General features: G+C 29.1%; 1 protein-coding gene across 2 annotated transcripts in view; it reads right to left on the bottom strand.

The window, feature by feature from the left end:
• Positions 1-8178: 8178 nt before the first annotated feature.
• Positions 8179-23487, bottom strand: part of LOC107456132 (GATA-binding factor 5-A) — a 127343-nt gene continuing 112034 nt past the window's right edge. For both annotated transcript variants that reach the window (XM_016073913.4, XM_071183370.2), the window contains exons 3-7: positions 19395-19566; positions 13688-13866; positions 13237-13362; positions 12157-12268; positions 8179-9911 (exon numbers count right to left, since the gene is read on the bottom strand). In XM_016073913.4, coding sequence (XP_015929399.1) covers positions 9565-9911; positions 12157-12268; positions 13237-13362; positions 13688-13866; positions 19395-19566 — 936 coding nt within the window. In that variant the 3' untranslated portion in view covers positions 8179-9564. The remainder of the gene's footprint in view (positions 9912-12156; positions 12269-13236; positions 13363-13687; positions 13867-19394; positions 19567-23487) is intronic.

The raw sequence follows: 23487 nt of genomic DNA, 5'->3' as shown, positions 1-23487 counted from the left end.
TTTGAAAAAAAAAGTCGAAACAGTTGAATTAAAGCGGAACTTTCAATTGAAATAACTTTTTGAAAGGAAACTGATTGAAGCAGTAGATTTAAAAAAGAGAGTAAAAAAATAACATTTTATGATAAAATCATGGTACATGATCGTAACGATTTTCAATTCTAAAAGCGAAGTATCTGAAATTCCTAGTTCCAAAACTTAAACTGAAGCAGTTAGTAAATAATTAAAATGCTTATTTTAAATGTTGTATGATCTAAAACTATTTGAACTTTTGAAATTAATAATTTATTTTGGAAAATTATCACTGTGAATAATAACTTAGTGGCTGAATAAAAATTACACAGAGAAATAAAAAAATAATCACTTCGAAGTGACTGCAAGAACAACTTAACTGGATATCAGCAATTAAATCAAAATCGACACGCAACTGTCATCATAAGTTCCCATATCAGATTAACAAGTAAATAGTAAATTCAAATTCTCTTATTAAATTTAAATTATTATAAAGTCCATAGCGAAATACATTAAGTATATTTGAAATATGTCTGAAATCGATAACCTGTTCTGTCCCCTCTTTTTTGCTTTAAAACTGACTGGCCATAATCCTACAGCAGTGTCTCAAAAATGGCCGTACAGTAAAACGATGATTGTGTTGATGTTATTGACTTTAACTATTTTTCCAGGTTGCATATTCTATATCATGAAATCTGATTCTATTTATAACTATCGGTCAACTATGCTGATAAATAACATTCTGGAAATCACTGCTTACCTTTCAATTGCTCATAAGATGAAAAGCTTTCCAGAATATCTTAAGAGGTATGAAAACTTGAGAAGCCGAATCTCCACATCATCAAGCCTCAGAAAGGAACGCAAGTATCTTCTAGTATATCTCATTGGTTCGAATATACCCATAACAATGTTGTCTTTCAGTGTTCTTAGGAAAATATCGTCTGTGAGAGGTTTTCAATATACAGTAAAGATCTATTTCTTTGTGGACGTTCAAGAAATTAATTTATGGATGGATATTTGCATGAAGGCATTGATGTTGACTCTTACTCTCACGACTCAAGTTCTATTGAATTTGCTGTTGATATACTACGCAACCTGCTGTATAGTGTTAAGAAGAATTTCCTTGGATTTTGTTAAAATGATAAAACAGCAGAGGTATTCGCCTAGAATAAATCTCCTTCACGCTATTTACAAGGACATCCTGAATAATATAGCATGTTTGGACAAAAATATGGGTTTCTTCATCGTTTTAGTGTACGTTGGATTTTCCTTGAAAGTACTTAGAAGTCTACAGCGAGTACTTTTATATTCAGAGCAGTCTGATTTACTTTATACCTGCGTTATGTTATTATATTCGACATTATGTCTGCTAACAGTCAGTATCCCAGCTTCAATTGTTCCGGAAGCAATTAATAAAATAGCCATTTCTGTTGATGATCTACGATTTGAAGATTTAACTTTCACTGAGAAAAGTTTATTTGTTCTAAAGATGCAGAAATCTCCGGATGGCTATTTAACTCTGTGGGGAGTATACAAGATTAACAAGACTTTGCTGCTCACGACTTGGAGCGTAATAGTTTCGCATTCAATAATTTTAGTGGGGATGAACTAACTTAATTAAACTGCAAAATCAAAATGCTTTAAATGTGTAATGCTTTCATGCTTATCTTTCAAATTTGCTTTGTTAAAAATTTAAAATGTGAAAATTAAAATTAATAAATTAGTCTAAGACTAAGCGGAAATTAAAATTTAAAATGTAAGGATTCTTGTACAAATTTTGTTAACGTGTAATAAATTTTACTATACCATAAATTAAATATACTATAATACTATAATATACTAATATACTATAATATACTAATATACTATAATACTATAATATACTAATATACTATAATATACTGTAATACTATAATACTATAATATACTATAATATACTGTAATACTATAATATACTAATATACTATAATACTATAATATACTAATATACTATAATACTCTAATATACTAATGTACTATAATACTATATTATAATACTATAAATTTTTTACTGAGCAATTTAGATTGTCTTGTCCAATAAAAACATTAATGAGATAAAAGTTCAATTTGCAATATCTATCTCGTCAATTCTAGAAATATTTTGAAGTATTCTAGACTTTTTAAATACCCACTAACTTAATAGACAAATATTGGTTTCTAAGCGTTTGTACCATTGTTTAGTTTTCTTATATGTAGCATTATACATTATACCACACTTAATAAATCTTCTCCTTAGAAAAAAAAAAGGATGTTTGATTTACAAATTTTTAGATCTATTTAGGAAAATTTTTTTTGACATTCAAGGAATTAGTTGGAAACATTAATGAATTGTTTAAAAAAAAAGATTTCGAATTATTTATTAAAATGCCTTTTTCTCCCTACAAAAATTAAATTCTCGTTTGTTTGTTTTTTACTTTATTATTTTATTTTATAACCAGAATTGGAGAGTTGACCTATCTTAGAATTTACGACCATTAATGTTCAACTTCTCTTCCTCGAAAATTTGAAAACAACCAAAAAGGCAAGAAACCTCCTGAGAAAAACTACCCACGAAACGTTAATATCCCGAAAACCATCCTTGGTTAGGCCGACGGTAAGATTCTAATCCATGGTTCATCTCACAATGAGGATATTTTACTTCAGTGGTGGTGGCCAGTATGGAACAGAATTCGTACCGATCAGCTATCACTGGGACTCAAAACTGGATCACCTTATTGGGAGACGAGCTCTATCCTCTGAACCACCCCTCCCCCCATTTAAGTTTCCGAATTTTTTTGAATAAATGAAATGAGTTTTTTTAAATAAATAGTTAACTACAATTCAGTGGTCTCTTAAAAATTGTTGTACACATGATCCGAATAACTTGCCAAATTTTTTTGTTCCAAATATTTAAAACCGTCCTCAGTTCTTAAATATTTAGATTGAGAAATTGTTCTGGAAATGCTGAAAAATGTTTTGAAAGTTATGGTTTGAACCTAATAATGAATGCCTGAATTTTGCCTGCTTAGCCCGGGTGAGCTTATTTCGCCACCTTAAAATTTACTGAGGGGTCAATGGAGAGATAAACGTATTCATAACTGTTTAGTCAAGTGAAGCTTGTTTACTTTTTTTCTACACTGAATCGAATAACATTCAAATCAAGCCAATAGGATATTAATACTTTAAAGTTTAGCACGTTAAAAGTATAAAGAAAGTATTATTCGTAATTATAACTATTTTCGCACCTGAAACACCTTAGACAATTAGGTTACTATTCCCACTGTTATTTATTTATTTTTTTACGCTGAAGGATGAGACCAAAAGGAAGTAAATAAAACTAAGAATTCAAAAGTTATTAAAGATTTCATGTATAAAACGAACAGTGCAAAGTATTTTCGAGCAAACTATAGTTTTGAAAGGTACAAAGTATTTCCAAATTTTTACTTAAGTGTCACATTTATTTATGAATATATAAACAAGATAAGTATTGAATACTATGTATGTGTTTTACGACGCTGAATCTAGGGGCTCCAAAACCAAGAGTCGATAAGACAAGAAGCTATGGGAATTTCAAGTATTTAAAACATTATTTTTCATTTATGTTTTTTTATACGCATTTAACCCTTATAACTTCGAAGCTTCAGTTCTATTGACTTACTTTTGCTTGGATATTAAAAAAGAAAGAAAGAAAATACGCACGAAACAATGTCTATAACAGCAATAGCAACAGCAATATCATGCATATAAAAATGTATTAAGTGTACAAAAAATGCACATTTTATGCGCGAAACTTGTTTAAATTTTATAACTTCTGTTAGTCCTATCTGCTTGGTTTCAGTCTCATTTTATTAAGCATAAAAAATGCATAAGATCTAATAATTTACTAGTCTACATTGCAATGACAGATTTAAAAAACTGTAAGCACTGCTTATATAAGAACTTGACCTGTTTAAGCTTTATCTCCGCCACTGAATAAATTTAAGATAGCGGCTTAAGCTGACCTTGGACAAGGGAGCAAACTTCAGGTTTCGATATTGAGGGTCTAGCCATAACTTAACATCCAGCCCTCCCAGCTTATTTTTATTTATTTATTTTTCGCCAGTGAATAAAATGCGCAAATATTATCAAATTAAATTTGTTTTTTAAAGAAAATAATGAATAAATATTCATTTTTTTTTATTTCTATTGCATGTTATAAGGCAGGGGTTTCCAACTTACATGAGGCCGGGGGCCGCAATTAAAAACACCAGTCAAATAGCTGGCCGCAACTTTATCAAAATTTTATATAGGACTCTCTTATGTTTGATGGAACATTAAATATTACTGTCAGATTTTTATCAAGTTGTACAAAGCAAAAGTATTGAATTGCAAATTAAAATAAGAAGTAGGTTTTTAAAAATATTTAATTGCATATTGAAAAATTCTGGCCGCAAAATTTGCAAATGTAAATAATTTCGTTCAAAAAGAGTGATTTCAAAAAGTTAAATCGGAGAATTTCTTCTAGAAAATTTCTGATTCGCACATGCTAAATTATATTCTCAAAATACAAAAAAACGAAACAAAAATTAGCAGCATACACAATTATTTTCGCATTTGAATAAATATTTTCTTGGATGCAAAACCTGAGAAATAAAAGTATTTTAAATCCATATAGAGTTTTTACGAAAATTGTCCGCAAAATAATGTATTGATATATTTTATTTCGTAGGCCACAAAAAAAGGCGGCCGGATGCGGTCCGCGGGACGCCAGTTCGTAACCACTGTTATAAAGTATTCGCTGTTTCCATAATTTTTTGGATACCTTCTTTTTAAATGCCTTTAATATTCTATCTTTATGCGAAGATCTATAAGTATGCAATGCAATATGGTAAATTTTTCATAGCTTGTATTAGTATAAAAGCAAGTAATTCCCCTCCCTCATGAATCCCATCAAAAACTTTAAAAAGTGAATAATTTTTCAAATTAAATAAAAATTTTAAAAACTACGTTTTCAAATCGACTAAAAAAAAGAAATAGAACGGAAAAAGTAGTACGCCTCACTTTCGCAATAAAATTCGATTACTGGCACTCAGCTGTTTTTCCTCTTAGGTCTGACTGAAAAAAATATTCTCTTCTCTTTTTTTAAGAAAATGTTTTTAAAAAACGTTATTTAATAAATTTGTTTTATTTTATTATCTCCTTCTTTTTAATTTTATGTATTTTTTGTTAGAGTCGAAAAGTAGATTCACAATTTCGATTGCTGATATATTATTTTTGCCTATAAATTCTGTTTGTAGTAGTCAGGAAATAATTGAAACAGGAATTGCCATCATAAAGAGATATAGCCCCTGTAGAGATTTAAATGATCTAGCTAGTCGAAAAGTGTTCGAAATTTTCATTTCATGAGCCTCACAGATAAAAGAACGAGTTTTTAAAAACATTGAAAAAAAAGTAAAGCATTTTCTTACGATTGTATTGTTTTGATTATTTCAAAAGTAGTGAAAAAATCATAATAAATTCATTAAATTGCAAACAGTAGTTTTTGAAACAAAGATTTTTGATATTCTTGAGCTTGGAAAAAAAATATATTTTCTATAAAATGAAAGGAAGAAAGGAAAAAAATGTCCCCCTTTTAAATTGATTATATAATAAAATAATGTAGACGTATTTTCCAAATTTGAGTATTTTTTACTGTACAATTCACCGTACATTCCTCTCTCACTCTACTCGTTTGATTTCGATAGCATTTTTACTTTTTTTGTGTACAAGTAAAATAGAAGACGTAGCTTTTAATTAATTGATGCAGCCCTATAAAAACTTTTTATTAAAAAAATCAGAATTAATTATACTTTATATGGTCAAAATAAACTGGGGGAAAAAACCACATGGTCAGTTCAAAAAAAAAATTTAATTGCAATTTTTATATATATATACTATAAATATAATACTCCAAAGTTTTTTTTTTTTTTTTAAAGAAACAATCTATCACGTACTGACATATTAAAATAGTCGTGTTGTTCTATGATAACAAGATGAAAGTTTTGAAATTTCTCAAATGAAGACCAACTCAGTTTTAAGACTCAGAAATAAGACAAACTTAGGTTTTTTAAATTTTTAAAAATTCGTAGAATCAAAAATACACATTTTAAAAATAAATTAATAAATATGCATGAGTCTTTGATAATTTTTTATGAAAAAAAATCAGATCATTTTTGCCACCAATATATAAAAATTTTATAAAATAAATTGATAAAAATTTAATACATTAAATTAAGATAAAATAAAAAATAAAAAAAACATAAGATTTTAAAGTTATCTAAATACTCAAAGATTTTTAAAAAATTCATTTGTGTCTGAAATATTATTACCTGAATTAATATTTTTTAGGATCTAAATTATTTCTTCTTACATAAAATTATTATTATTATTAACAGATTTAAAGTGTATTTTTATAGACTTCCTTTTATTTTTATTCGTCAGATGGCAGCACAGTCTTAAAAAGAACATAATTATTTCAGAAATAAAACAATGATTGAAACAAAGCGGACCGAAGTGTCTTCCGAATTTGAAAAGTAAACACTATTACTTTTCTAATGATAATAATATTTTTTCCACTACTTTAATATTTTTTATTGTCAATATTTAATTTTTAACTTTTCTGAAAGAATTACAAAAGCAAAAGCTCTTTTCTTATACGGTATTTTTTTTAAATGCTCTGAGCGTTTTGTTTTGGTATTCACTTATTTATTTTTATAAATATTGTTTTACAATAGTATTTCTATTTATAAATATTTATTTCATTTCTCCAACTAGTTCATTATTTAAAATACTTTTTAATAATTATTTTATTCAAAAAACTGCGGAAATTATTTTATTCAAAAAACTTATAAAAAAAACTTAAGAACTTTATATGATTTTAATTCGGTTTTGATATTGTTTTTCTATTTTCTGTCCTTTTCTATATACGGTTTTGTTTTCTCTGCTGTCGTAGAGTGATTCGACTTATTTTTTCCCCTAATAAAAAAACTGACTAAAAGCGTTTTTTTTTTTTTTTTTTTTTTTTAAGTCTTAGTTATTGCTATTTTTTCTTGCACATAATACAATGTTATCACCAAGAAGAAAAATTGCATTAATTTCTTTCCTACTTAAATAACATTCTTAACTTTAATATTTTCGTTATTATGAACTGAAAACAAAAACATCTAAGTTATTGGAAATTTTATCAACATTTCTGATAAAAATTAAAAAAATTTCCATACAAAATTTTACAAATTTTATCACATTTCATGAAACCATATTTTATTGCTAATTTTACAAAATCTTACTAAAGCTCTTTTATAAAAATTACTGAGCTTTTTGGTGTTCTCATTCCAGGAACATGGAAAATTTTACCATATTCTGGCAGTTTTGACCATGCTTTTTTTCTCAGTTTTTTACGTGGAATTATATTTCTAACTTAATGAATACCTAGATTATTTCTGAAAACTCCTCAAACACCGAAATAAATAAAAAACCTAAGTAAGAAAGGACCCTGCAAAATTTTTAAATCTGTTTGAAACTAAATACCTTGAGTATACATTACTTCAAAACAAGAGCAAATGATTTAGACAATATGCAATGGAAATTTATTGCTAATGATATTAGTATTATTTCAATCTAAACCTGATAATTTTTATTCATTGTTTATTAACACACAAATTAATAACATCATCAAAATACAGCAATTTGGAATATAAAGTATAAATACAGTCCATTCATTACGATGTCATAACTTTTATCAGCGCCGAAATGTGTAGTATATGCAATTGATTTACACTTTCGTTCTAAAGACGCAACAATAAAATTACTAATTCGTTGAATTTTATCACAGAATAACACTAAGCCATGTCGTAAAAAAGCAACGAAACAAATCTCTTGAAATATTTCAGTGTGACACTCGCGAATATGCACAAACTTTATATCACCGATGTGAACACCGACAATTTTTACAGCACACCGAGTGTAATTGCTTTTGCCGACAGACCACTTTACCTATTTCGTCTTACCCAATCAATAAATCGGTAATACGTCTAATGCAAACCTATTGATTTTATATACATTGTAAAAATATTCGATTGTTCTACTCTATCCGTAAACTTTTAATGAGATGGGTCAGTTTTCATCGAATTCTTCTTTGTTTTTTCGGAATTCAGGAATTTTTCATCGAAAAAATTCCCCTTTAAAATACGTTACTTTATCAGTCTCAAAATTTTTTTTTTTTTTTTTTTTTTTTTTTTTAAAAAAAGCTTCATTTAAAAAACTGAATTTTTCTGAGGAAATGCAAAACGTTAATTAAGGAAACAGCGATGATCACAATTCTAACGTTGAATTTCATGTAGAAATTGAAAAAATTCTGTTAGATAAGTTGCAGCATTATTTCAACGGAATTCAGTCATAAAAAACCATTAATAAATGAAAAAACTTTACTGATAAACATTTAGAAAAAACAGGGAAAAAAATCGTTTTCGAGAATAAATTTTTAAAGCTTGATACTTTTCCAAACAACAATACAAATCAGCATAACTTGGTAGAATATTTTGATAATACAAACATGCATTTTGTACTAATCAAAGTTATGCAAAAACAACATATTGTACTATATTTTGATTCAGATAATGTTGTGCAATATTTTGAACGATGGGAAAATATTGCTTCAATATCGAAACCAGTTTCATGCTGCAATGAAAGGTGACTTTTCTTCGGAAAATTTATTCAAAATAATTCCACACATTCTATCATTTTTCTATTTAGGAACTAAACACAAAACGAAATCTCTAAAAATGGGAAGAAACTTCTAGGATTGCTTAAAATAAATGTAGGTGGCGCAGTTGTAAGCAAAGTGATTTTGTCGAAGTAGCATTTATATTAATCACGTTGAAGTAGTAGGCATGTGAAATGATGTCAGCGAAACAGTTCATCATCACTGATAATTAAAGCCCGGATTTTGATGCCCTAAAAAATCCCTAAAAATGCCTTTGAAAATAACAAAGAATGTGCTTAAAATAGCAAAATATGCCCTAAAAACATTTTAAAAAATTTGCCTGTAATTAAAAATTTTGATCAAAGTTTCAATATAATAATTATTATCAATATAGCTTGCGATTTCTTCAGGCTTTAAAAAAAAAACTAAACAAAACTGACACAATTCACCATATTCTATTTAAGAGAAATATTTGCAAGTATTGCATTAAGAAGTAAAACTCCATTGAAATATGTAAGAATGAGCCTGTACATCTAAAGATTAATAAAAATGCTCTAAAGTTTTAAAATTGCCTAAAAATATCAAGTAAAATCTAAAATAAAAATAGCATCCCAAACTCTCAACGAAAAAATGACCTAAAAATCTTTAAAAAAATGCCAGAATGGAGCAAAAGAGACTCAAAAGAAGAAGAAAAAATGCAAATGTCATCAAAATCCGTGCCTAACTGAGAATTTATCTTTCAACTGTGTGCATTTCACACAAATGTAAGATTTGTGTCCTTTGAAGTGAAAAAAAAAAACAAAACAAACAAAAACATATTATCTGTTCATATCGTTATAACAAGGTCTAGATTCCGACGTTGCAGAACTGAAAGAATGTTGGTAGGAACTGTCTACGCAATTTGCGTAACTTCCATGTTGCATTTCCATTGCTGTGTGCTGCGTGCACGATGAAGATATCGTTTTGTGATGCGATGAGGATGTTTGTGGTAAGACAGAATGACAACCGGATCCTGCCACTTGTGTACCCGAAGTTGATGCGTGCGCTTCATTGGATGGGGGCGGAGAGCTGTGTATGTGGCTTGTGGATGGTGATTGCAAGGATGGCGTTGTAGATGATTGAGAGTTGTTGTCGCAAGGTTGTTTTTTCTGAAGATCAATAATATCTGGAATGAATAAACATCAATAGAATCAGGTTACTTGAACTATAGAATTAAAATAGAACAGCAACGTTTTAGCACATCAATAGAAAAAATAACTTTCAAAATTTTGCCTTTTGTGCACTAACCATTTTTAAGTCGATGTTCTTTTGTGATATCCGCTATAAATTTCCATAGTAACTTCTACCATACTTTAAAATATTTCAGATCAAATTATGTTAAAAAGGTATTGGCACCCTAAATGCAGCAACCGTAAAATCCATTTTTCTCCCTCATAAAATCACGGTATATTAGATTTCTGTTCCGTAAAGATTTTGCAGTAAAAATAAATTTGCGGTAAAAAGTACGTTTTTAGGTGCAATAAATTTTTGGAGTAAAATTTTACACCCTGAGTTTCAATACTTTTTAGCGTGATTTGATCCGAAGTTTTTTTCTATGCCCCAAGTTCTTAAAATGAACATAACTCAGTGCACCTTAGATACATACTGTTTTCAGTTTGATTTTATTTCTATTTCACATTCCATACTATTTTACGTCCGAAATTATATAAAAGCAGAATATTCTTACGGAAGTGAACAAGAGAAAATTTGCATTCCACTCCGTTTGGCGTACTTCCTCGTTTCACTTGAAGAGATCACCATCTCTATCCAGATGCACAATCTCTATCCAGTCAGTAATTAATTCTTGCTTTCGTAGCTGGTATCTAATCAAACGGACAAAGCAGTGGGGTTCAGGGGATAGAGCATTCGCCTCCCAGTCAGGTGAACCGGGTTCGAACTCCAACGATGGCTGGTCGATATAAATTACTCACCCGGCTCGCACTGACCACAGTGCTGACGCAAAAATATCCTCAGTGGTAGATGGATCATGGGTTAGATTCCCCTTGTAGTAAGGCTAACAGTAGGTTTTCCTGGTTTTCCTCTTCATATAATGCAAATGTGCATTAGTTCCATCAAAAAGTCCTGCATGAAGGCAAATTTCTCCCTATACTTGATCCATACGTTCTCTTGTCTTCTGGATCAAGCTCAAAATTACAACGCTATGAAGATGAATATTAGCAGTCGTAAACTCAAAATTGGTCGAATTCAATGACAGTTATAAATATAATCAAGCGGACAAAACAAGTTTCCACTTTCGCAACGTTAGCAAGTCGCTAGCAACACCGACTCATGTTAACATTATACAACTTGTAGTGTCTGCAATTCTTTTAAATGTTTCAAATACGTCCCACGTGGCTCTATTCTTTCTTTTCAAATGAATTGCTTCTTTTCAAAGGAATTGTTAGCAGACTCTCGTCTGTATAATTTTGATACCCTTTTAAATGGCTATTCACATTGCATCCGATTGCCCTATTCATGAGTGCGAATGCTTAGAAACTACATGTCAGAGAACTCTTCGCAAATACGCGAATCGCTGACAGCGATAATGTTCCACAGTCAACTATCCAAATGAGGAAAGGATATACTTTGTATATGAGTAAAGCTAAATAATGCGAACTCAGCACAAATAATGTCACAAAGCTTAAATACAAAACTACTAATATTTTAACGACTCTCATTATTTTATACATTTCAGATACTGAACAAAAACATATTGAACAATTTGATTTTATTGGTTGATATACAACTACTTGTCCTGGATAGAAGCACTGGACAAGTTGAACCCTCGTTTCATGTGGTGAAATCAAGGAAGTATGAAAATAAGGTTCAATTTATCACCATACTAAGGGTGCAGCAAATTTGAACAATATTATGATTCTATGCAATTCGAATCAAAATATTTAACAGTGTGTATAGACCCAGTACTAACTACATAATTATACGATTCTTAACTTTTTTTGTCAATTTATGAAGATATGTAAAGCGGAGATATCAACTGATCCGGACATGCCAAAATAATTTTAAAAAACGGTAAATATCTTCAAATTAAAATTTGCATATATTTAACTAGTGTTGCGTGTTGCTTACTTTTTTAAAGATTTAGCATGACTTCACTATAACAAAGAGGTGAATTATATAAGCCTTCGAATTAATTAAAAATAGTGGTGAATTAAAACCTAATAAACTGAATTTACTTCAACAAGAATCACAATTAATAAACTACCACTCGAAAATATTTATTCGCTGTCATGAGCAAGTTGGCCTCTCTGCGTAAAGTTATCTATGAGTTGTATAAATTAAATTTGTGCTACTCTTAATAAAAATAAAGGTAATAATTGTAATTTATAGCTTTTTTTATGTACTTTACGTACCAGAGGATGAAGACTGTTCTGGTTTCACAGTTGATGCAGTTTTGTTAGTGTTCTTTGGTTTCCTTTTACGAGTCTGTATTCCAGCTTTTCTCATCGCTAAAGGTCTGTTCATCTGAAATCATGAATAACCATATTACACTTCGATCACATCAAGCATTCCACAGGATTTTATTTAAATCACTATTAAATATTAGAACTTATTGGTGAAGGACTGAAGTCAGGTATATTTATTTGCTTGGTAATCATTTTTTTAAGGCTCGAAGCTAAAGACAAAGATTTAAATGTAATGCAGCTGTATGTGTAAATGTAATGCATACTAAATTTTTTGCGGATATTCGAGATTGGTGCAAAATTTTTTTAAATTGCTTTAAAAAAAATTTAGAATGAGTTTATGTTTGTAAAAAAAGATACTTAGGTAGTTTCTGTCTCATAAAATAAGTAAACGAGTTAAAAATAAAAATAAAAAAATCTGCAAAAGTGTCATATAGATTATTTCAAATGTCAGACAAGAGTATTGAGTTATTGACAATTGTCATACAGACAAGAGTGCTGAGTGATTGACAATTGTCGTATAGAGAAGAGTGTTTAATTATTGACAATTGCCATACAGACAAGAGTGCTGAGTGATTGAGTCTTATAGAGAAGAGTGTTGAGTTATTGAGAATTGTTATATAGACAAGAATGTTGAGTTATTGACAATTGTCATGTAGAAAAAAATGTAGAGTTATTGACAATTGTTGTTATATAGACAAGAGCGGGGATTTTTTGACAATTGTCATGTAGACAAGAATATTGACACGTTTTTGTTCTTAGGCAGCAAAAGTAAAAGTCCCGCTGTGTACGATCTATGGTGGGAATAATGCGATAGAAATACTATGCATGAACTTTACATAAAAGTGTCCTAACACAATGGCATGCTTTACTAACCTAACATGCCGTTTTCGACTGGCGGATACTTTATGTTATTCCTTACAATACTTTATAAATAAACAAGTAATCAATACATTTAAAAGCAGCATAAAGTGATAGAAAACTCAAAGATAATCGATGAATTTAGACTGACAAAGAACATATACTCACATTGTGCAGTTTGTAATAAAGACCACAGGCATTGCACACAGGTTCTCCATGGTTATTTCGTCGCCATAGAGTGGTTGTTGTTGTCCCGCAATTTGAACAGGAGAGTCCCATCCTACGAGTAGCTGGCTAAATAAAGAATTTATTAACGTTTTAGTATCGTATTTGTAGTATTATGGATAAAAATTACTGAATCTCAGATTGGCAGAATAAATGCTTTAATTTGATTACTTAGATGTATTGCTTTGTTTAATATACCAAAAAATCAGATAGAAATTTTAGATAAATATTAAATAGTTTATCAGAGCCTGAAATAAAGGGAATTAGTTTAAGAATAAGCTTAGAAGTAAGTGAAGAACATGCATTTTGTTACTAGTTATAGATATGCGAATGCTTATTATTGTGTATTCTATATTTTGTTGTGTGTAATAAAAAATGTCCATTCCATGCTTACCAGCCGTCTTTGTGGTTTACTCAGTGGCCTATTGACACCATTCATTCGATGATATAGGCCACAAGCATTGCACAAATAATGTCCAGTTCCATCTCTTCTCCACAATGGTGTTGAGATGGCCCCACAATTCACACATTCGCGACCTTCATTGAATGGGTGATAATCTCCTGGGTCAAATTCTATTATGAATGAAATTATGAAGAAAAAAAATTATAACAGTTTATTTTCGCAAAACATCAATTATTATAATTTTTCTTACGTGAAATTAGTTTTTCAAATATTTAAATTTTTTTTTTGAAAAGACGTGTTTTAATGTTTCTTAATTTTTGAAGCTATATTAGTTAGAGTAAGTTTAATTAAAATAATTTTTAAAATTATATAATTAAAAATTTTACAAGACGGAATTCAAATAAAGGACGGAATACTTTTAAAATTACTCTGGACATTCACTGTCTGTAACATAAATTTTCAAAATCCATTTAAAAAATGATTTTTAAAAAAATATACACATTACATGTCGTTAATTAATATCTGAGCAAGAAAAAATTAAAATACTATCGAAATCTAACGATACTTTACCGAGAAAGGTGGAACAGAAAACATCTTTGATTGTTTGATTGTAAAACAGAGACGTTGAAAGGCGATTATTAGAAACATCTCCAAGCTTCATTGGGCTATCAAACTTGGTTTTGATATTCTAAATTCTATCTTCCTCTCCTCAATGGTGATTTGACAGATTTCAATTTTAAAAAAATTCCGATTCCGTGAAAACCACATAGTGTAAATTTTTTGCATCATTTTTTTTCTAGAGCTCTAAAAATTTATGTTAAACCTGATCAAAATAGAAAGCACTGCATACATAGTTATATAATTTCAAAGGTATCAATGAAAATGTCTCAAAGCTATATATTCCCGAAAAACAGCCTATACTCAGGACAAGCTGCGTCGAAATAGCCAAAACAGAATTATCTCTGAAGAAACAGTTTATTTCATTTAAATTGCATAATTTAATTTCGAATTGTAATGACAAGTGCTAGTGACAAAAATACTCAAAATGTTTCTAGTTTTTATGATTAATATATTCGTATTAAAAAGTTAAAATAACAATAATAATTCCTTCGAAGGAAGGGGCCTAGGCAGATGTTTTAACAACTGCCTATTTTTTAATAAACGATATTTTATATTTTATATCCGCCGTTGTTATATCCGTTACATGTTTGTAACACTATATCAACCTTGCACTTCTAATGAAATTCCATCGTTCCAACTAGGTCGTAACCACTGACTTAACTAGGCTAAGTTACGTGTCTTTGGCACAGTCTAGTGTAAGCTATTTTAAAAGTTTCGTAATTATAAGTACATAATTTATTTTATTTCAGATATGGTTGCAGTTACTTCATTTGATAAAGAATAAAAAAAATAATAATAAAGACTTAAATATAGGGTGATTTAACTATTTGTTATTAGTGTTATTATATGTTCTTATTAACTAACACTTAGTTCGATACATATAATGTAAATTAGTACTATTTTATTGGGAGCTCATTTAATTGGATATCACTTTTTCGAATATATCCTACTTAAAGTAACTTTCAGTGTTTCAAGAATTTGCTCCGTAAATTCGTATGTAAATTTTAAAATCTTAAAAATATATGATGATGGGGTTTAATAATTAGATAATTGTATTTTTATTGTTTTACAATATCACAGGCACTACAGGTATAATTAACTGAAATAAATGATGAACTGATTGCTTGAGTTATAATTTAAATTATTATTTACTATTATTAAAAATATTTAACGTTAACTACGTTACTATTATGCCATTATAAAATTTGTTGCGATTACAAAATTTCGGAATATTTAGCAATACATAAGTCAATATTGTAAATTCAAGACTTTTTATTTTATAATCAATGCATGAATATGACATATTTTATTGAAATGATCTTCTCAAGTTGAACATGAGTCGAAATATTTTCAGGAATTGATTGTTTTGTGCATTAATAATTCTACCAGTTAAGTGGTTTAATAAGTCGCGTGATTAAAAATACATTTCATTTATTAATTACTTAATTATTTATTTGCTTCGAAAATCCATGTACTTAATGTACTTCTAAATAATAAATCCTTAAGTACGCAATTCATTCAATTTTCCATTTCGTTAATTTTGAGTACACATAAAAGGAATTTTAGAGCATTAACTGATTTAATTTAAAAGTTTTGACATTACAAATGACTTAAGAATGATATACAAATTGAACTGAATAATATTTATATTATATAAATAATTATACTCTGCCTAATCTATTTCTCAGCAACTTTCAAATCATTAAGTTCTTTTACTTTCAGCTGACATTTCTTATTATTCAGTTTGACATAAGCTTTCTTGCATTATGGCCATTAATTTACCAAACTATGCTTCCCTAAATTCTCTTTTCTTTTCTTAATCATGTCAAAGCTCAATCAACATCAATTTATGAACATTCCTCGCATTTACCGGACCACGAAATAGCTTCGACGCCCTTTCCAAAATACCTCCCCTTTTTCTCAAACGCGAAATATCCTTTAATTAAAGGGTCCAGACCATGGATATAAATGATTCCTTCAGTCATGGAACATTGTCATCCCTGTTTGCTCACAATTTCGACGACAAGACAAGGGAATCTCGCCAAATATTCCTTTTCATTATAGCTCAGACATCGAATTACATAATTGCCTAATGAGGCAACATAGCACTTAATTTCTTAGCCAAAAGAATGGAACGGTCTTCCAAGATTCACCGAGGTTTTTCTTCTTCTGGAATAGAAGCAAAATGGCCAATTGAGATCAATTACTGCAGCGTGTTTCCGGCAATGCTATTAATCACTCTCTGAATAAGCTTTGATATCGTTGAAATGGGCGATTGTGTAAGCAAGTCAGGTGTCGCTACGACAACATAGTTTACCTTCATAGCCTAGGGCTTTGAAGCTTTATTTTTATATTTCTCCTTATTGTAAAAGTCTTTTTTTCTTTCTTTTTTTTCGTAGCTTTGAAAGACTAACGGAAGCTATGGCAGTGTCTTTTTTTGTTTTTGTCTTGGATTCATTAAGGAGGAATGGCAGGCCTTTCTAAACAGTTTAACCTAGGGAGTGGTTTAATTATGAAAAATCGCGGGACCTAGTCGAGTCGTTTATGTTTTAACGACCTTCTGTTTTCTTAGATGAGAAAGGCTATAACCTTTAAACACGTTTCAACACGATAAATTTAAATGAACGTGATTAAAAGCACGTGGTTAATGCATTTTTTATACTCCATAAATTAAATTAAATACTTCTTTATACTAATAATTCATCTGTCGCACAGTTGGTGGTAATTGTTATTTTTTTCTCTTAAGGTTAAAATAACTCGAAGTAACGAGTTTTTAATTTATTTTATGCAATTAAAACTAAACAAGCATTTTTTTTTCTTCAAAGTTTTTATTAAACAGATTTTATAGAGTTAAAACATTTATCAACTTTTATTTTACCTCATGCAACTAAGGTAAAGAAATGTGAGCATTTATTGATCTATTTTTTTAATATTAAAGATTCATATTGTTATTTATTGACTTATTAGCGCAATAGAAATAAAATAAATTAACGATTCCGTGGAGATTTTTAAAAAAATTGAGTGTAAAGTAATCAGATTTTAAAAATAGAAAGTTCTTTTTAAAATCAGTAAATAGTAGGCATTTTAACAAATATAGAAATGAACAAAAAGCTTAATTGAGTTTTTATTCACATTATTAAAGTTAAAATTTTTCACATTAACGTGATTTTTTTTCGTACATTTGGAAGTAAAATAAAATATGCAATTTTTTTAAAAGGTTTTATTAAACAAATTTCGCAAATTGAAAATTTTTATCGACTTTCGTTTTCCCTGATACAATTGAAGTTTTAAAAAAAATTAAGTCTTTATTGATCATTTTCTTCATATTAAATATTCAGATTCACTTATTGATTTAATAGAACAACAGAATTTAAAAAATCAAATAAATAAACGATTCTGTAGGAAGAAGAAAAAATTTTGAGTGGAAAGTTATCAGATTTTAAAAATTAAAAGTTCTTTAACTAAAAGCAACTTTAAATTTTGATCATTTAGATTTTGAAAAATAAATATTTTTACCAACTTGAATCAGTCAATAGAATGATGAAAAGAAACAATTTTCAAGAAAAAAGAAAAAAATCTATAAAAATTGTAGTACAAAATTCTAATTTTTCCCTTAAAAAAAGAATAGGAAAGGAAAAATGTTCTTTATATGCGCCTTTTTGAGTCACGAATCATAGTTGATTCACGTTGGTTTTAACCTAAGCTTTTTGCAAAATCTGCTATCTAGTTTTTTCAGTTTTCTTGCTTGTTTTTTTTAAAATCATGTTAATAGTACGTAAGTTTCGTAAAATTTAAAATGGGTTTTTAAAATAATTTTAATCAAACAATTTAATAAGGATTTGACTCTTCTTTAATTTTAGGGAGAAAAAAAATTATGCAAAAATGCAGCATTCGTTTCATATTAATTTGTATATCCTTTCATATTTGTTCTAAAATGCCTGAAATATGTTAAAATTATTTTACATATTTCTACATAATTTTTTTTATCTAAAAACTGTACTCATATGAATTTATCGATTAATACATAACACAGTGTGGTTGAATAAAATACCACTATGCTTTTGGGGGAAAAAACATATAAAAGCAAATCTTTTATAATATATATTAAAAAAAATTTTCGTTGTTATAAAGTTCATGTAGTAGACAATGCGAAGTTCAATCACAACTTACTTATCTAATTTACTTTATTACCATAAGTTTACTTTAGTTAGTAATTCAAGTGGAAAAAAAGTGCAACATGCAATGCAAATTTTGTAAAGTTTTATGAATCACGGTTTGCTAAATTTTAAATTTGTTTTTCTCAAAAAAACATATTAAACTCTTATCTATCACGTATTAATGTCTTAGAAGGAAATTTCATGACGGGTATATAGACTTCCTAACTAAATTAATGAGAAATTTTTCAAAAAATTCCTGAAAATTATTTCGTTGATTACGTTCGAAAAAAACAATCTGTTTGTTCTGGGATATTCTATTCCTTTTGAAAGAGTTTTAAAATTACTCTTCAGTTAATTTTCTTTTAAAAAAAAATTAAGTGCTGATTAGCTATAAGAAGAAACAATGTAAGATGCTTCGCATTTCTTGCCATGAATCATAAAGCTGGTTAAGACCACACATCTATAACGGAAACTGTTGTATGGTAATTGCAATAACTAACAGAAGATGTTGCTTTGCAAACCGTTGAATAGTTGCTCTAATCCTTGCTGTTCTGTGACGCACGTGGCTGTGTGTATATTTCTGATTAAACTTTTGTAAAACACAGGACAACAATGGACATCTATTTGAGAATTGCTATATTTGACAACTATTTCAGAATCTTTTACTAATTTTCCACTTTATTTTTTTTTAGTCTAATGCAAAATAGAGTGACTAAAAGTAAGTTTTGAGTATTAAATTTTCTTACTGAAAAAGTTTCTAAACTGTGAATGGGATCGCTAAAATTATTACATTTCTTAAAGAAAATGAAACAGTGCTTTGGAGGGGGAAAAACTTTATAGAGCCTAAAAACTATTCCAAAGATGAATTAGTCGCAGTTCGCATACGATATTTTGATTTCTAAATTTAAAAACAGATCTACCTTGTCTTCTAGATAGGTGACTCTGCGAAGATTGTAGGGCTGCCCCATTTTCTAGGCTTCCCCAATGCCCATTCTCCATGTATGAATGATATGCACTTAATCCATTGCTACGCTGGAAGTAGGAAGTACTATCTCGGTTCACACCGCCAATGGAGCCTGACAAAGATGGAGCCTGGAAAAAAATTGCAATTTTTAGTTTTACAGTTATGATTAATTTAAGCAGAATATTAGATAATTTGAAGCTGGAAAACAAAGCTGATCTGTTTTTTTCCCCTTTTCTTCTGTTTTTTTTCGAAAAAAAGTCTTATTTCTGTTACAGCTGGGAACGATTTTAGTACTCATTGGTAACCAATATCTTTATCATTACAATAAATTTTGAATAATGACGTAGCACTGTAATAAATATGAACAAATTTTATTACTTAAATATAGCTGAAACTTATTTCATGTCCGTAATAACCTGAAACAAAGTTTGAAACTTTGTAGTAAAAAAGAGGGCGCTAGTGCAGATATAGAGATAGTGCAGACAAAAAGCATTTCTATTATTCATCACTCAAAATTTCTATGCCATTTTTGGTAGATTGGCAAAATTATTATACATTTTGATAGGTAGTTGCATTGCAAAATACTTGATTGTTAAACGAACTCATCGAACTGAATCGAGTGTTTATATACAGTTTAAAGGGCTTATTCAAATCTGAAAACCAATAATAGAAAATGCTTACACCAAAGTCATGCACATTTACACTATTCTTGAATTGCTTTTACACCAGAAAACGCCAGTTTTGGTGTACTTTTGGAAATTGTCCGATGGCAACGATACGTTATTTACTATTATCACGAGAAGTTGTACGTTTGTTATTTCCTCGCACGCTGCTAAATATTCCACAGAAACACAAAATCATTTTTTCAGAAGGCAAAATCTCTCAATTATGTAAAATAATTTTATAATATTTAATTTTACTCCGCTTCTGTTCTAATATCCCTAGTTCAAATTTGTTTCTCGTGGGTTCGTTCCTCGCCGGCCGAAGACTCCCCGTGTAGTAAATGGTGACTGATGCACGTTAAATCTGTCGAGTCTCAAAGTCCTCCATGTTCCCACAACAAATCAACACCTCTGAGAGTACTGATCCAGGAGTTTCCTTGTCTTCTGGATTGGTTCAAAATTACAAGACTACGGAGTTGAACGTAAGTAGTCGTAAACCCATGAAATTGGGTCGGCTGTTCAACGACGGTTATAAAATAAAATATTCCTTCTGTGATTTGCGTGGGGGTAGACAAACTAACTAATTTTATTTCAATAACTGTTGAGTATATGCATTTTAAATAAATAGTTCTTGCCGTAAATAATATCTTAAAATTTACCTTACTAGCTATTACGTGAATTATATATTATTAGGATGGTTTGTTCTCATGATTTGCTGGTTTTTGGTCATGGTTTTTGGATCATGATTGGGATGGTTTGTTCTCATGAAAACATTTATTTTAAAATCTTAACTTAAGCAAAGCATAGCAAATTATTAAAATACTTCTTTCACAGAAATGCTTTAAATTAAACTAAATAATACGCGTTGGATGTTTCATTTGAGCCATGTATGCCCCCAAGATTAGAAATGATTCAGCATAACTACACATTTATTTATTAAAAATCTTTATAAAAATATGTAAAAGTATTTGTAAAATATTTATACATATCTTTATTAAAAATCAGTTTAAGTATTCAGTATATTGAAAGTTATCTCCCTAACTATCTGAAATACAAACACTGAAATAGGAAACTGAATAAGGCACTTGTTCGACACACTGGTCGAACAAGTGCCTTATTTAATCTTTAAAAATCCTTATTTAATCTTTTAATTTTAAATAAAGTAATTTATTCCTTTTTGAATACATTTGGATAAAGTTTGCATTTCAGGAAGAAATGTAGACAAATTTAAATTATGCATTTTACATTAAAGTATATATTATGTTCACTTTTACTTTTAATAAATAATACGTAGTATGAAATACGAAATGTTTAAAATAATTTGCGTAAAATTTTAAACTTAATTTTACAACTTACAAAAATGCGAATAGAGAAAACAGTATAAGTAGGGGAAAATCGTTAAGCGAAACATCGAATCATATTTCATAGTGAAATGCAGACGATTTTAAGTTTCCTAAAACATCTGGAGTCATCATTTTTTTTAAATATTTTTTTATATTTATTTTTTCATTTGGCAACGATTGAGTGTAGCGGTTAATGCTATTACATAACTGAATGTCATTGTCTATAAAAAAAACATTACATAACATTACATAAAAAAAAACATATTAAATCTGCAAAAGAAATATTGCAAGCTTAAAATTCTATTTTTGTTGAGTGCGTAGTACGTGTTAAATGTTTCTACTCTAAGACGGTTTTGTTACAGTACAGCCATTAAATGTTTCTAATTTATTGTTGATTTGTGATGGAGTTTAATTATTTTGTGAAAAGGATGAACCACTGGTTACACTTTACCGAAGCTCAAAAAAATGGCGGCATCCAAAAGCGAATATTTTCAAAACTGATCACTTTTGATGAGTGTTGTTTAAATTCGAATAAAAGAGGTGAGTCTCTTTTTTTTTTTTTTTTTTGAAGACATTGAGATTGATTACTAAAGAATACTGATTTGTTTTCAGAATGTTAATTGTGGTTTTATTAAACAAAGTTGTTCACTTTCGGATTTTATTAAGTCAAAGTTATTTCATTATTAGAAGGTTCTTCCGTTTTTAAATACTTATTGAATGTTTATTTTCGATTGCTATATCAATATTATCTGATTATGATAACATTGTATAGTTTTCTCTTCATTTTCATAATAATTAACCCAAATTAACCACGTGGGCAATCGCTGTTAAATGGTTTTTATTTTCTTATTCGGATTACTTGTGTGTTGTAAATTGCAAAATAATTTCTCTGCACATTTCTGCTATATTTTAGGCTTTTTTTTAAAAATAAATTTATTAATTTTTGAACAGTTAAAAAATTTAAATATCCTAATTTTTTTTATCAAAATCTTAATTTATAATATCTGTAACTGTAAACTGTGTCCTTCCGAATTTATTACAATGGGTCAATTTTTAATAGCAATAGCATTTATATTAATTTTAAAATATTTAATTTTTATCATAAATATTAGTAGATAGAAATTTTCATTTCATTTTCTGAGGACACCTATTAAACGTAACGAAACTTTTTAGTTGGGGATGAAATTTAAATTATAGGGGAATACGGGATTAGTTCAAAGAATATTCATAAGGGAAGATGGCTAGATTCCATAGACATAATGTAAACCAGTTCCCCAAACTTTTGTGCTGACCCTGAGTATAAAGGTAAAAACATCATTTAAGGGCAGAGCAACAAAGATTCTTGAAACGGGTTTGCACCCTCCTCTACTCCAACCACTCCTGGGGTTGGAGAAGGAGACGAATAGTTTTTTCTTTTTTTCCCCTTGTTTATTTGTTCTGCATTTTTGCACTATTGATAAAAAGTGCTGTACTATTAATTAAAATATCTCTTTGAGAATACATTTATATCATCCAAGTCGATTAAATCTGCTAACACATTTTGACATAGGAAGAAAGAAAAAAATGGCGGGAGGCTGCGTACCCTACCCTGTAGGCTGTTTTTCTTTTACAGCATACCGCACCTGGCAACACAGCACCCGCGTTAGTTACGTATTCGAAGAGCTGAGCTTCTTATACTTTCTATATTCTTTGGTTAATTAGTCCTCTTTTCAAAAATTATACACGTCTGATTTTTTTTTGTTTTTACAAGACAAATTACATGCTTCTCAGCACACGTGATTTTTTATATGTTCTAGCTGTAATTTTTTACATTAAATTTAAAAATAAAAATAACCCTCTGAAGTGGCTCAACTTGCAAAACACTATGAACTATGACAATAGTTAAAAATAACAAAATAAGTTATAATAAAGTTGTCAAAAGATATGTTAAACATTTTGTGAAAGTTCCGTTTTTGTAAAATTGTAGACTTAGTTTTTAACAATGGCGAGTTCTGAACCAATATGTAAATTCCTTTCGTTTTTCGACCATTCCACTCAACCGGTT

Source organism: Parasteatoda tepidariorum, chromosome 7, assembly GCF_982258835.1.
Source record: "Parasteatoda tepidariorum strain Cologne lab strain chromosome 7, Ptep-v5.0, whole genome shotgun sequence".
Taxonomy (NCBI): domain Eukaryota; kingdom Metazoa; phylum Arthropoda; class Arachnida; order Araneae; family Theridiidae; genus Parasteatoda; species Parasteatoda tepidariorum.
Note: the sequence above shows the minus strand (reverse complement) of the source record. Positions and strands in the feature narration are given on the sequence as shown.